The 12,470-nt window shown below is 36.8% G+C and overlaps 1 protein-coding gene across 1 annotated transcript in view; it reads left to right on the forward strand.

Moving 5' to 3' along the window:
- The window catches only part of ZFR (zinc finger RNA binding protein), an 84,931-nt gene that overhangs the window by 37,791 nt on the left and 34,670 nt on the right, over nucleotides 1-12,470 (forward strand). Inside the window, exons 6-10 of the mRNA XM_068990386.1 lie at nucleotides 2,139-2,386; nucleotides 5,213-5,404; nucleotides 5,921-6,212; nucleotides 9,750-9,943; nucleotides 11,594-11,713. Of these exons, the coding sequence (XP_068846487.1) occupies nucleotides 2,139-2,386; nucleotides 5,213-5,404; nucleotides 5,921-6,212; nucleotides 9,750-9,943; nucleotides 11,594-11,713 (1,046 nt within the window). The remainder of the gene's footprint in view (nucleotides 1-2,138; nucleotides 2,387-5,212; nucleotides 5,405-5,920; nucleotides 6,213-9,749; nucleotides 9,944-11,593; nucleotides 11,714-12,470) is intronic.

A 12,470-nucleotide genomic window follows, 5' to 3' on the forward strand; every position in this document is an offset into this window, starting at 1 on the left:
CTGTCCTTTATTGAGCCATCTTTGCATGAAACAGTTCCCTTGGTATCTAATTTTCTTGAAGAGATCTCTAGTCTTTCCCATTCTATTGTTTTCCTCTGTTTCTTTGCACAGATCACTGAGGAAGGCTTTCTTATCTCTCCTTGCTAATCTTTGGAACTCTACATTCAGATAAGTATATCTTTTCTTTTCTCCTTTGCTTTTTGCTTCGCTTCTTTTCATAGCTATTTGTAAGGCCTCAGCCATTTTGCTTTTTTGCATTTCTTTTTCTTGGGGATAGTCTTGATTGCTGTCTCCTATACAATGTCATGAACCTCTGTCCATAGTTCATCAGGCACTCTGTCAGATCTAGTCCCTTAAATCTATTTCTCACTTCCACTGTATAGTCATAAGGGGTTTGATTTAGGTCATACCTGAATGGTCTAGTGACATTAGTGAATGGTCTGGTTTTCCCCACTTTCTTCAATTTAAGTCTGAATTTTGGCAATAAGGAGTTCATGATCTGAGCCACAGCCTCAGTTTTCTCATCTCTAAACTACATATAGTAATATGTACTTTATATACCTACCTATAGTTGTGTTCTGAGATATCACTGTTCCTGGAACACTGCCTCTTGTAGTATGGATTCTCAATTTTCAAAAAACCTAGGGAATTCCCTGATGGTCCAGTGATTAGTACCTGACCGCTTCATTGCTATAGGCCTAGGTTCAGTCCCCAGTCAGAACTAAGATCCTGCAAGCCATGCAGCATGGCCAGAAAAAAACCTAGAGCCTAGAACTTCTGATCATCCAGCATTGTAGGATGCTGCTGATCTTATCCTCCTTTTTATTTTCTCGATACGTAATTCATGAAGCTGCATTTTAAGTAGCATGTTTACAGTTCTTGCACACAACTAGTCATTTGGAAATTTTTTATTAATACTTCAGAATCTAATGATTCTGATTTCCCATGCATCTTAACCTTCACCTTTCCAATTTGTTTTCTTCCCTGTGTAAAATATATTAAAGTGAGTGGGTCATAAATCTTTACTCCTCAATATAGCAGTTTGCATTTGAGAAATCAAAAAAAGTTCAGTTTCCTTAAGTAGTTCTTCTATGATGTCATAGCAACTAGGAATCTCTCTCTTGAGCCTTAACTTTTGACCTACTCATTTCCTCTTTAGGGGAAAGGATGACAATTAGGGAGTCCAACAGATTTCCAGGGATCTTAGTTTAAGAAACAGTAAGTTTTCCAGTTTTAACATAGTGTTATAAATTAAATCAGCAACTTTGTCACATGTAAAGCTTTTATAGATTTTTTAATCTATAAATCACCGCACGTAAACAGCTCATATATATTATATATATGTAGCTAGCTTAATATGCTTATTCATCAAAGACTTTGAACAATGGAAGGATAAAATTGATACATTTAACCAGAAAATTCAGTGCTTTTTCACCTTTTGGAAGATGAGAACCAATGTCTTTGGTTCTTTATTTCAAATCTTGTCTTTTGTTGTCCTGATATCATCAGAACTCCAACTCCATATTACAGACTTTTGCCAAACTTAAGTCACCTTACCTCTCCAAACCAGTTTCTATCAGCTCCTTACTTTTATTGACTGTGCAACCCCTTCAGTCAGTCACTGGGATTCAAAATCTTTGTGTCATCTTTGTGTAATTTCCTCTTTCATATCTTTTATCCTCTAAACCAGCAAGCACGTATAGTCTTACTTTCATGACTTTTTTTCCTTTCTGTGTTCTAGTTCAGACTTTTCCTCAAACCAGCACTTTCTTAATTGTATCCAGGGGAATTCTGTTTGGGGAAAATACTGTATAACAGTTAGTTCCATAACCACAGAAGTTTATCAGACATGCTATCACAGCCTTCCAGCAGTACTATAAGCCTTCTTGAAAGCAGTGACCAAATCTTATCCTAACATTTGACATGTATTGTGTAAATACTTGGTTGCTTGACTTACATTAAAAGAAGGATAAGTAACATTTTTCTTAGGTTTTGTGAGATACAATTTATTCGTAAATATGCACATGTAATCTGTCTTTTTAAGCAGAATTTATTGGGATTAAATTCCCTAATTCTCATCATTTTTCTTGGCCTTTTACAGGTATGTAATATAATCTTTGTTTGATTTTATTTGTAAGGTACATCTTATTCAGGTTATGAAGCAGCAGTGTATTCAGCTGCATCCTCCTACTACCAACAGCAGCAGCAGCAACAGAAGCAGGCGGCAGCGGCGGCGGCAGCAGCTGCTGCAACAGCTGCCTGGACAGGGACCACCTTTACTAAAAAAGCACCATTCCAAAATAAACAACTGAAACCAAAACAGCCTCCCAAACCACCCCAGATTCACTATTGTGATGTCTGTAAGATCAGCTGTGCTGGACCACAGGTACGTATGTTGTATGCTTCACCATAAATCTTGAGTGGTTGTCTTTGATAGTTTAGTATGATTGATTATTATAATTCTTATGCCTACAAAGTTTACATTTTTCTCTCCTGCTAGCTTTTAGTTAACACGTACATATTTCATCAAATGACCATTTTTTTAAAGGTTTTTGTATTGACATACAAGAATTCTAAGAAAAATATAGTAAAAATAATTATGAATGTTATTAAAAGGTGGACAAATTGAGCTTTTCTTTAGGAAGGATACTTTGCTCTTTAAATAAAACTTTTAATTTAGCTTAAAAGTTTTATATTCAGATTAGTTGGGATTTTGGAGTAAGATTGAATTTTTATTTCTTTTTGGCATTTATGATTTACTTTATAAGCCTTTTATGCAAAATTCTTGAACTTAAGACAATTGGATATTGATTTTCTTAGTTCTTCAAGGTCTATATTGAGCATATGAGTAGAATTTTGTAGTCGAAAAAGGATGATGAGATGAGAAGACTTTGTCAGATATAAATAGCAGAAGTTACTTTTCTCTAGTATTAAAAATCCTTAAGCTATTTTAATAATCTATAATTTTAGGATAACATTTTTCATGAGACTGACTTTTGTATATGCTTTATAGGATGTTACTTGTTTCTATATGCTTATTTCCTCCATGAGGCTGTAGGGACTTTGGGAATAAGAAAGCTGTAGGAAAGTGTCTTTTTCAAAAATATCAACCAAAGAAGCATGCAGAACCTTTATTCCTTTATTTTGCTTTTTAGTCCTGTTGTTTTAGTCCTGTTGTTTTTTGTTACTGTTTTCTTGCTGTTGCTAAACATGAAATAAGTGATTTTAGGGAAGGATCTGTTTATAAAATCTAGTGAGTTCAACTCCCTTCCCAACTTTACCTGTTAATATCTTTAAGTGTCTGGTGTTTATATAAAAATTTGGTAAGCAGTTTGGCAGGCAAAAGGCATAGTATTTGAAAAGATCAGATTTTGAGTTTTTAGTAGTTTTCTTCCAGTTACATCATCTATCACCCTTTCCCAACCTGTGTACATTCTTTTAAATTTACTAGATCAGTTCTGTCTGCTTTTCAGCATAGAATTTGGGAGTTATTTTCAATTATCAGCCTTCTCTGAGTTACACCAAACTAGTTTAATATATGTGGCTGTTAAGACCTTTTTTTTTCCCTATTTTAAGTTTGATAGAAAACAGTTTCATTGTGATAACATGTTCGGGGGAGAGGAGACATGGGGAATGTTTGCAGCAACCCAGGACTAAACATGAAGGGGAACAAGAATGTTGGCTTTAGTATTGAGGAGTGTATCCTACTCAGTAATGACTGTTTAGGGTGAATGATGATGTGTGGTGGCAATTACAAATGTTAAGAGACTTGACTATGTGGTAACATACAAAAGCATAGCACATAGCTCTAGGGTGATAAGTTAATAGCATTTAGAATCAGCCTATATATGCAAGGCTGACCATTGATTTGGGGGAGCTGGATGGTACACAAGAACAGGCCAAGAGTACCTCTGTGAAGTCAGAGGCAGTGCTGTAAGGGGTTAATGAACCTATGGAGAAAAATACTGTGTGAATGAGATGGTGAGTTAGAGACTAGTATAGATATAAGAAAGGAGACTAAGTTGGTTCCAGTATGAGGGGCTGTTGTTTCAGTCCTGTGTCTGCGGCTTAACTTGTGGCCTTGGGCAAGTTGGAGACTAAGTCAATTGTCTGGGCCTTTGTTTCCTCACTTCTGTAATAGGCACTTGTCCCTAAATGATTGAGGTTCACACTGCTTCACGAAGCCACTTTAGGCTGCTGCAGATGGTGAGAAGAGAATCAGATGGCTAGGTCTTAGGTCTTCCTCTTGTTGTTTGAAATACAGTAACTTTCCTTGCTTGTGCATAAGATTTCATTTTGAGAAAGGATTTTCTTGTTTCAAACTTAGAAAATCATTTTAGGTAACCTCTAAAGTCCCATTCAGCTCTGAGATTCTATGCTATCTATGCAATTTTATGCTCATCATATGTGTATATAAAATTTTTTAAAATAATACAGGAAATAATAAACTGGCCCCACCCAAGGTCCTTATTGACCTCTCATTTTTATAAAACTGCCTTCCTCGGTCACTGACATTGAAGACAACTTTTAATATGTACTTGCACTATTTTGGTGGCTAGTATTACAATAATGTTATTTTTCCTTCAAAAGGGATACAATTCTGGCAGTTAAATGCTTTAAATAGACTTTTGTTCAGGGTGGAATGGATTCTAACACAGATTGTGAAAATGCATTCTTAAGTTTTCTCAGATGCAACTGACTTCTAAGCCAGTTTTATAAGTAATCATACCTGTTTATAAAGAGTCTTGTTACCATGTAGTAACATTGTTTTTTCTTCTCATGTGGCAGATATATTTTTCCTCCCTCCTCATAATCCTATAATTAAATAATTTTTTTTGGAATGATCACTCTTAATAGTCTCTACCCAACATTATACATAAGCACTAAAAGATATAAATTCTTTCAAACTGAGAGCAGTTACCTTATATTGATATTTTGGCTATGTATGAAAGTCCTTTGTTAATTAAAGTGTTAGGTAAGTATGTTCTTGGTAAACAAGGTACAGAGAACTGCAAATACATCATGTATGTAGGGAAGCCACATGCTCCTGTTCAGTTGCTTTTAAAATGGTGTAGTGCTAAAAAAAATAAATAAATAAAATAAAATGGTGTAGTGCTGAGATTTTAATGAGTATTAGAGATTGGAATGAATCATTGCAAATAATGTAGATAGAAAAGTAGTGAAGCAGAATTATTCTTTTTGTTTGAGACAGACTTATAAAGAACATTTAGAAGGGCAGAAACATAAAAAAAAAGAAGCTGCATTGAAAGCCTCACAGAATACCAGCAGCAGCAGCAACTCTACTCGTGGGACTCAAAATCAGCTACGTTGTGAGCTCTGCGATGTGTCTTGTACGGGAGCAGATGCATATGCTGCCCACATTCGTGGTGCTAAGCATCAGAAAGTAGGTGTTTTTTTCCCACACACCCTTATGTCTTAACTGTCTTTTCTTTTCCATTTTTGGCGAGGTTGGGGGTAAAGTAAAGGAGGCTTCAAAATTTGAAAATTTTTGAGGGTATTACATGCCTAATGTATATATAAAGGTGACATCAAATAGTCATTGCTTAAGGAAGAAAAGACTGATGACCCTTCTTAAAACTGAACTTGGTCTTTTCCCACCAACTGAAATTGAATCATGTAGTTGTTTTCTGCCTTCTGTTAGGCTTAAGTATAGGTTGGTATGCATGTAGCCAAGTCATTTCCTCACCAAGTGGTAGATGTAATATGTATCCGAATCTGTTTTCACACAGATTGTTTTGAAAGTAATGAGTTTTTATTTAAAAGTGTGTAAGAGAAAAAAAACACAACAAAGAAAAATATGGTTAAGATTTTCATTTTATAGGGTCTTTTAGGCAAACTTTTTTTAAAAAATCTACATTCTCTGAGTTTTCTGACAGATAAATATGCTTTTATTTTGTAGGTGGTTAAATTACACACAAAACTTGGTAAACCCATTCCTTCAACAGAACCAAATGTTGTTAGCCAAGCTACTTCTTCAACAGCTGTATCTGCTTCAAAGCCAACTGCCTCTCCTTCAAGCATTGCAGCAAGCAATTGTACTGTGAATACTTCATCAATTGCAACTTCTTCAGTGAAAGGTCTTACAGCTACAGGAAACTCGTCTCTTAATAGCACAGCCAACACTAAAGTATCAGCAGTGCCTGCAAATATGGCTGCCAAGAAAACATCTACACCCAAAATAAACTTTGTTGGCAAGTACTGAAGATTTTGTGTTCCTTCTAACTCTGTTAAAGTGGTATTTCTCCTCCACCCCAGGAGTAGCTCTTCTACTTACACAGTTGTCTTCTTTTCTGGGACCTTATTTAATTACATATCTGTATTTTTTTTCCTTGAAATTTTTTCAGTTCCATTTTCTTCAGCCATAGACTTAAAAATATATATGTATGTATTTTACTATTCCTCAGGCTGCTAACCTAATTCTTACTTTCTCTACTTCCTGTCCGGTCCTCAGTCTCTTACAGTATTTCAACTCTACGCTTTTCTGAAATCACCAAAAACCTACTTGCCACATTGAATGGCCAGTTTTCTGTTTCATCCTGTTGACCTCTCTAACATTTGAAACAGTTGACTGCTATACCTTAAAGCTTTAGTTATGTCTCTCTCTCTATTTTGGGTCCACTGGCTCCTTCCTCAGATATCTTTATTGGTTCTCTGGCTCTCATGTTCATTAGCTGGTAGTATTGCTAAGATTCTGATTCTCTCATCTCACTCACTTAGTATTCATGAGTATACATATTGTGTATGCAGTACCTTTAAAATCGTTTGGGCAAATTCAGGACGCCCACCTGAGTTCTAGAACCATATTTTAAGTATTTCCTGGTCATTATCTGTATGGTTCTGTTGATGCCTGTTAGTGTCTGTTTCTAACATTTTATCTCATCACAAGAGTACTGTGAACTAATCTCATAAAACTGCTGCTTTTTCACATGAAAAAGTCCACTGACATTTTTTCTTACTTGTTGCCTCTTCCAGTTGTTTCTAATCCTTTTGCTTCTGTCGCTACAATATTCTCCAAAAAAGTGTCTTTTTCTTTTCATAGCCTCTGCTTTGTTTTTAGGCCTTCAAAGCTGCTTCCTCAGAGCTTTGTCTCTTATTGCATCCAGTTTCTGCAACACTTTTGTCAAAGTTATTTTGTAAAAAAATATTTATCAAATTGTGTTAGTTTCCCATTCAAAAATTTTCTGTGGCCTCCCCCTTGCATATAAGAAAAACGTCTGTATTCCTTAATGATGTCATCCAAGTCCTTTCACAAATTAACCCCTACCTCAGATATCATTGCCTCTACCTCAGTGCTGTGCTTAAGTCACTTAGTTGTGTCAGACTCTGTGACTTCATGGACTGTGGCCTGCCAGGCTCCTCTGTCCATGGGATTCTCCAGGCAAGAATACTGGAGTAGGTTGCCATTCCCTCCTCCAGTGGATCTTCCCAACCCAGGGATCGAACCCAGGCCTCCTGCATTACAGGCAGATTCTTTACCATCTGAGCGACCAGGGAAGCCCTGTACCTCGGTGATAAGTCCTATTGAATTACCAAGTCTTTTTTTAATTTACCATAGTCTTTTTTATTATTATTATTTGTTTATTTTAATTGGAGGCTAATTACTTTACAATATTGTGGTGGTTTTTCCCATACATTGACAAATCAGCCATGGATGTACATGTGTCCCCCATCCTGAACTCCCCCTCCCACCTTCCTCCCCATCCCATCCCTTCCCTCAGGGTTGTCCCAATGTACCAGGTTTGAGTGCCCTGTTTCATGCATCTAACTTGGACTGGTGATCTATTTCACATATGGTAATATGCTTGTTTCAGTGCTGTTCTCGCAAATCATCCCACCCTCGCTTTCTCCCACAGAGTCCAAAAGTCTGTTCTTTATATCTGTGTCTCTTTTGCTGTCTCGCATATAGGGTCATCATTAGCATCTTTCTAAATTCCATATATATGCGTGAATATGCTGTATTGGTGTTTTTCTTTCTGATGTACTTCACTCTGCATAATAGGCTCTACTTTCATCCACCTCATTAGAACGGATTCAGATGTGTTCTTTTTAATAGCTGAGTAATACTCCATTGTATATATATATACCACAGCTTTCTTATCCATTCATCTGCCGATGGACATCAAAGTTGCTTCCATGTCCTAGCTATTATGCACAGTGCTGCAATGAACGTTGATGTACACGTCTCTTTCAATTCTGTTACCATAGTCTTTTTAACTCCATGTTTTTGTGTCTTGTGTGTGCATACTGTTCTTTCTGTTTAGATATAATTCTCTTTTTATCTGCCTGACCAGTTCATACTTAGCACACTTAAGCCCAGCCCTGGTGTCATACTTGCTGAAGCTATTCCTAACTGAATCAGATTAAAGGATGATGGCTCTTTTCCTTTACGTTCCCAAAATACTCTATTAACACATTGTGCTATAGTAACACGTCAGTTCAGTTGCTCAGTCGTGTCCAACTCTTTGCAACCTCATGAACTGCAGCATGCCAGGCCTCCCTGTCCATCACCAACTCCCGGAGTCCACCCAAACCCATGTCCATTGAGTCGGTGATGCCATCCAACCATCTTATCCTCCATCGTCCCCTTCTCCTCCTGCCCTCAATCTTTCCCAGCATCAAGGTCTTTTCAAATGAGTCAGCTCTGCGTATCAGGTGGCCAGAGTATTGGAGTTTCAGCTTCAACATCAGTGCTTCCAGTGAACACCCAGGACTGACCTCCTTTAGGATGGACTGGTTGGATCTCCTTGCAGTCCGAGGGACTCTCAAGAGTCTTCTCCAACACCACAGTTCAAAACCATCAATTCTTTGGTGCTCAGCTTTCTTTATAGTCCAACTCTCACATCCATACCTGACCTTAAATTATTGACACCTCAAAGACAGCACACTGTCTGACTCTTGGCGACCGCATGAATAGCAGCACGCCAGGCCTCCCTGTCCATCACCGACTCCCGGAGTTCACTCAAACTCATGTCCATCGAGTCGGTGCTGCCATCCAGCCATCTCATCCTCTGTCATCCCCTTCTCCTCTTGCCCCTAATCCTTCCCAGCATCAGGGTCTTTTCCAGTGAGTCAACTCTTTGCATGAGGTGGCCAAAGTATTGGAGTTTCAGCTTCAGCATCATCCAGGACTGATCTCCTTTAGGATGGAGTGGTTGGACCTCTTGGCAGTCCAAGGGACTCTCGAGTCTTCTCCAACACTACGGTTCAAAAGCATCAATTCTTTAGCACTCAGCTTTCTTCACAGTCCAACTCTCACATCCATACATGACCACTGGAAAAACCATAGCCTTGACTAGATGGACCTTTGTTGGCAAAGTAATGTCTCTGCTTTTGAATATGCTATCTAGGTTGGTCATAACTTTTCTTCCAAGGAGTAAGCATCTTTTAATTTCATGGCTGCAATCACCATCTGCAGTGATTTAGGCTTAGACACTACCATTTCAGGTACTTGCTCTTTACTTTTTAGGTACTTGATGTTATAAGAGCCATGGTGAGGACAGAGAGGACCATTGAATATTATGAGAGAGAATGGGGAGATTGAGACATGTATTTCATTAATAGCATAAAAAAGCCAAATGGTTTCTATGGTTCTTCAAAATTCTGATCTATTGTATGTCAATCAGGAGTTTGTTGGTAGGAAAGATCAGAACTTTATCTAGAGATCTTGTATCAGTTCATACATTATACAAGAAGAAAATTAAAATTACTCTAATTCTTTTATGTTCTAGGTGGTAATAAGCTGCAGTCAACAGGAAATAAAACAGAAGACTTAAAAGGAACTGAATGTGTTAAAAACACTCCTGTCACTTCTGTACCAATTCCAGAAGTAAAGCCAGACACAGTGTCAGAACCAGTCACACCTGCGTCTCTTGCTGCTTTGCAGAGCGATGTGCAGCCAGTGGGCCATGATTATGTGGAGGAGGTATTGATTTGAGAATACTCCTGTTTTGAGATTAGATAGGAAAGACGTGTGTCACTTTGTCACAAGTGTGCTTTACATGTGAAATTCAGTTATATTTTAGGTTTAGATTACTTATAAAGGGATATTGAAGGGATCTTTGTTGAAGGTTTTGTGTTGTTTTTTTTAAGCCTGCCCTTTGAGCTTGCCTAAGTGACATCACAATTTTTTTGTTAACTTTTCTTTCCCTGCTGACGCCATCACTGTAGTATGTGAAGTAACTTTCTATTTATTTGTCAGGCCTTCTTTTAACATAACCCTTCTACTGTGCTGAACATAAAAAGTAAAAACAAAATGTGAACAGCAGAAATGACAAAGACAGCAAATATTTCTTTCTGAACAGCTTTGTGTGTAAAATTTAGATTGCTGATTTAACAGATGGCTTTTTATTTGATTTCTCAAGCTGATTAGAAAACTATTCCTGTTTTACAAAATAACTTAGTAAATGGAGGATAAGGAAGTATCAGAAGGGACTTGATAGATATTTGCTGTTAGTGGAAAGACGAACATACAGTGGTGTAGCCCTATTCTGCTTTTGCTGTATTATAGAACAGTTGAACAGAACAAGCTCTCTAAATTTCAGTGTCTGCATCTGTAAAATTTGGGTATCTCTCAGTGAAGATGTGAAGCTTAGATCAAATAAAGTACCTAAGCACAGTGCCTAGCATATGGTAGATTTTTGACAAATATTTATTTGTTCCTTCACCCTTTTCCATCAAGAAAAATTACTTATTGAATTCTTTGTTTACAAGATGGAAAACTGGGCTGTGTAGTTTATAAGTTATTCACATGCAGTTTTAATTTAAAGCTATAGGTCTTGGGAATTTCCTGGCAGTCCAATGGTTAGGGCTTCTTGCTTCTACTTCATTGCGCATGGGTTTCATCCCTGGTCAGGGAACTAAGATTCCACAATGCCAACATGGTAAGGAAAAAAAAAAAAAAAATTTAAAGGTTAATAAACTTTTAAATAAATAATAAACTTTTAGCTGATAGTAAGACTTGGTTGTCTTAAAAAAAAAAATGTACAGCCAGAACATCTGGCCAGAATACTTATAATACTGGTTAAGTAATCTTAACTTCAGAGGATTGTGTTTAGAACCAATCTTTAAAACTAAGTTTTAATAACTTTTAATAACATTCTAGTCTACTTGTCTTCCTAACTGGTTGTGCAGTTAGAAAAAAATCGACATTGGTTTTCAATAAAGTTGTACATGTATAAAGTCTTGGGCTTTGTAGAAATAAATGAGAATAATGCCTTTGATCATCTTCAGCTCCATTTCCAAGAACAGTACCTGGCAGGAGCAGGTATTCAATAAATATTTTTTCAATAATTGAAGGTGTCTATTGCATTAAAATCTAAATGTTTACATATAGAGGAAGTTTAACTATAAGAGCCAAATACATAGTAACACATCTTGCATTGTACAGTTAAAAATTCTAACCCTGTTCATTTCTGTAGATTATCTCTTTAAAAAGTATAGACATTGCCCCCCCCCTTTTCTGACTATAAATTCTGAAAGTTATTAACAACTCATGAGATGGGTTTATATTGAAATCTTTACCTGTGACATTCCTGTTGTGATTTCTTGACTTTTTTTTTTCCCCGACGTCAAGGTACGAAATGATGAAGGAAAAGTGATTAGATTCCATTGCAAATTATGCGAGTGCAGCTTTAATGATCCCAATGCTAAGGAGATGCATTTAAAAGGACGAAGACACAGACTTCAATATAAAGTGAGGAAGATTTCAGCTATTTTTCTCTTTCTCTTTTTATATGTGTTGGAACATTCTAGATGCAAAAATAAAGCATCTAAATATAACTCACTAAGTCCATGAACTCCCACTCTCAGATTGGCATGTCATGTCTCACTTAGAGAGTCAGATGTTTAATTTTTATTGATTAGTTTGTTATACTTAGGGCTTCCCCTGGTGCCTCAGATGGTAAAGAATCTGCCTACAATGCAGGAGACCCAAGTTCGATCCCTGGGTCTGAAAAATTGCCTGGAGAAGGGCATGGCAGCCTACTCCATTGTTCTTGCCAAAGAATTCCATGGACAGGAGCCACATGGGCTACAGTCCTTGGGGGCACATAATTGGACACAACTGAGTACCTATCACTTTTGTTATACTTAAGGAAAAGCAGTGTAGTCATATTTCATTATTTCTAGTGTCAAAATAAAACTGACATTACTTGGATCAAGTAATCATGTAAAAATAGTTGCTTCAAAGGAAGTGTTTGAAAGAAATATCAGGTCTCCAATTTCCTTTATCTTGGCAGAATTTCCATTAAAGTGGATTTTGAGATGAGGAATTCTTCATTGAAAACACTTCAAAGTAATAAGTTAAATCTAACTACTATATTTAAAGTTTTTAATTAGGTTGGACTTATGTACTAGATTCATGTTTTCTAAACACAGAAATGGTGGAGATTAAAAATAATTCGTTAATGGGCAGTAATACTTCTATATGAAAAAAAGTTTTTAACCCCACA

This window comes from Capricornis sumatraensis, chromosome 18 (genome assembly GCF_032405125.1).
Source record: "Capricornis sumatraensis isolate serow.1 chromosome 18, serow.2, whole genome shotgun sequence".
Classification (NCBI taxonomy): Eukaryota; Metazoa; Chordata; class Mammalia; order Artiodactyla; family Bovidae; genus Capricornis; species Capricornis sumatraensis.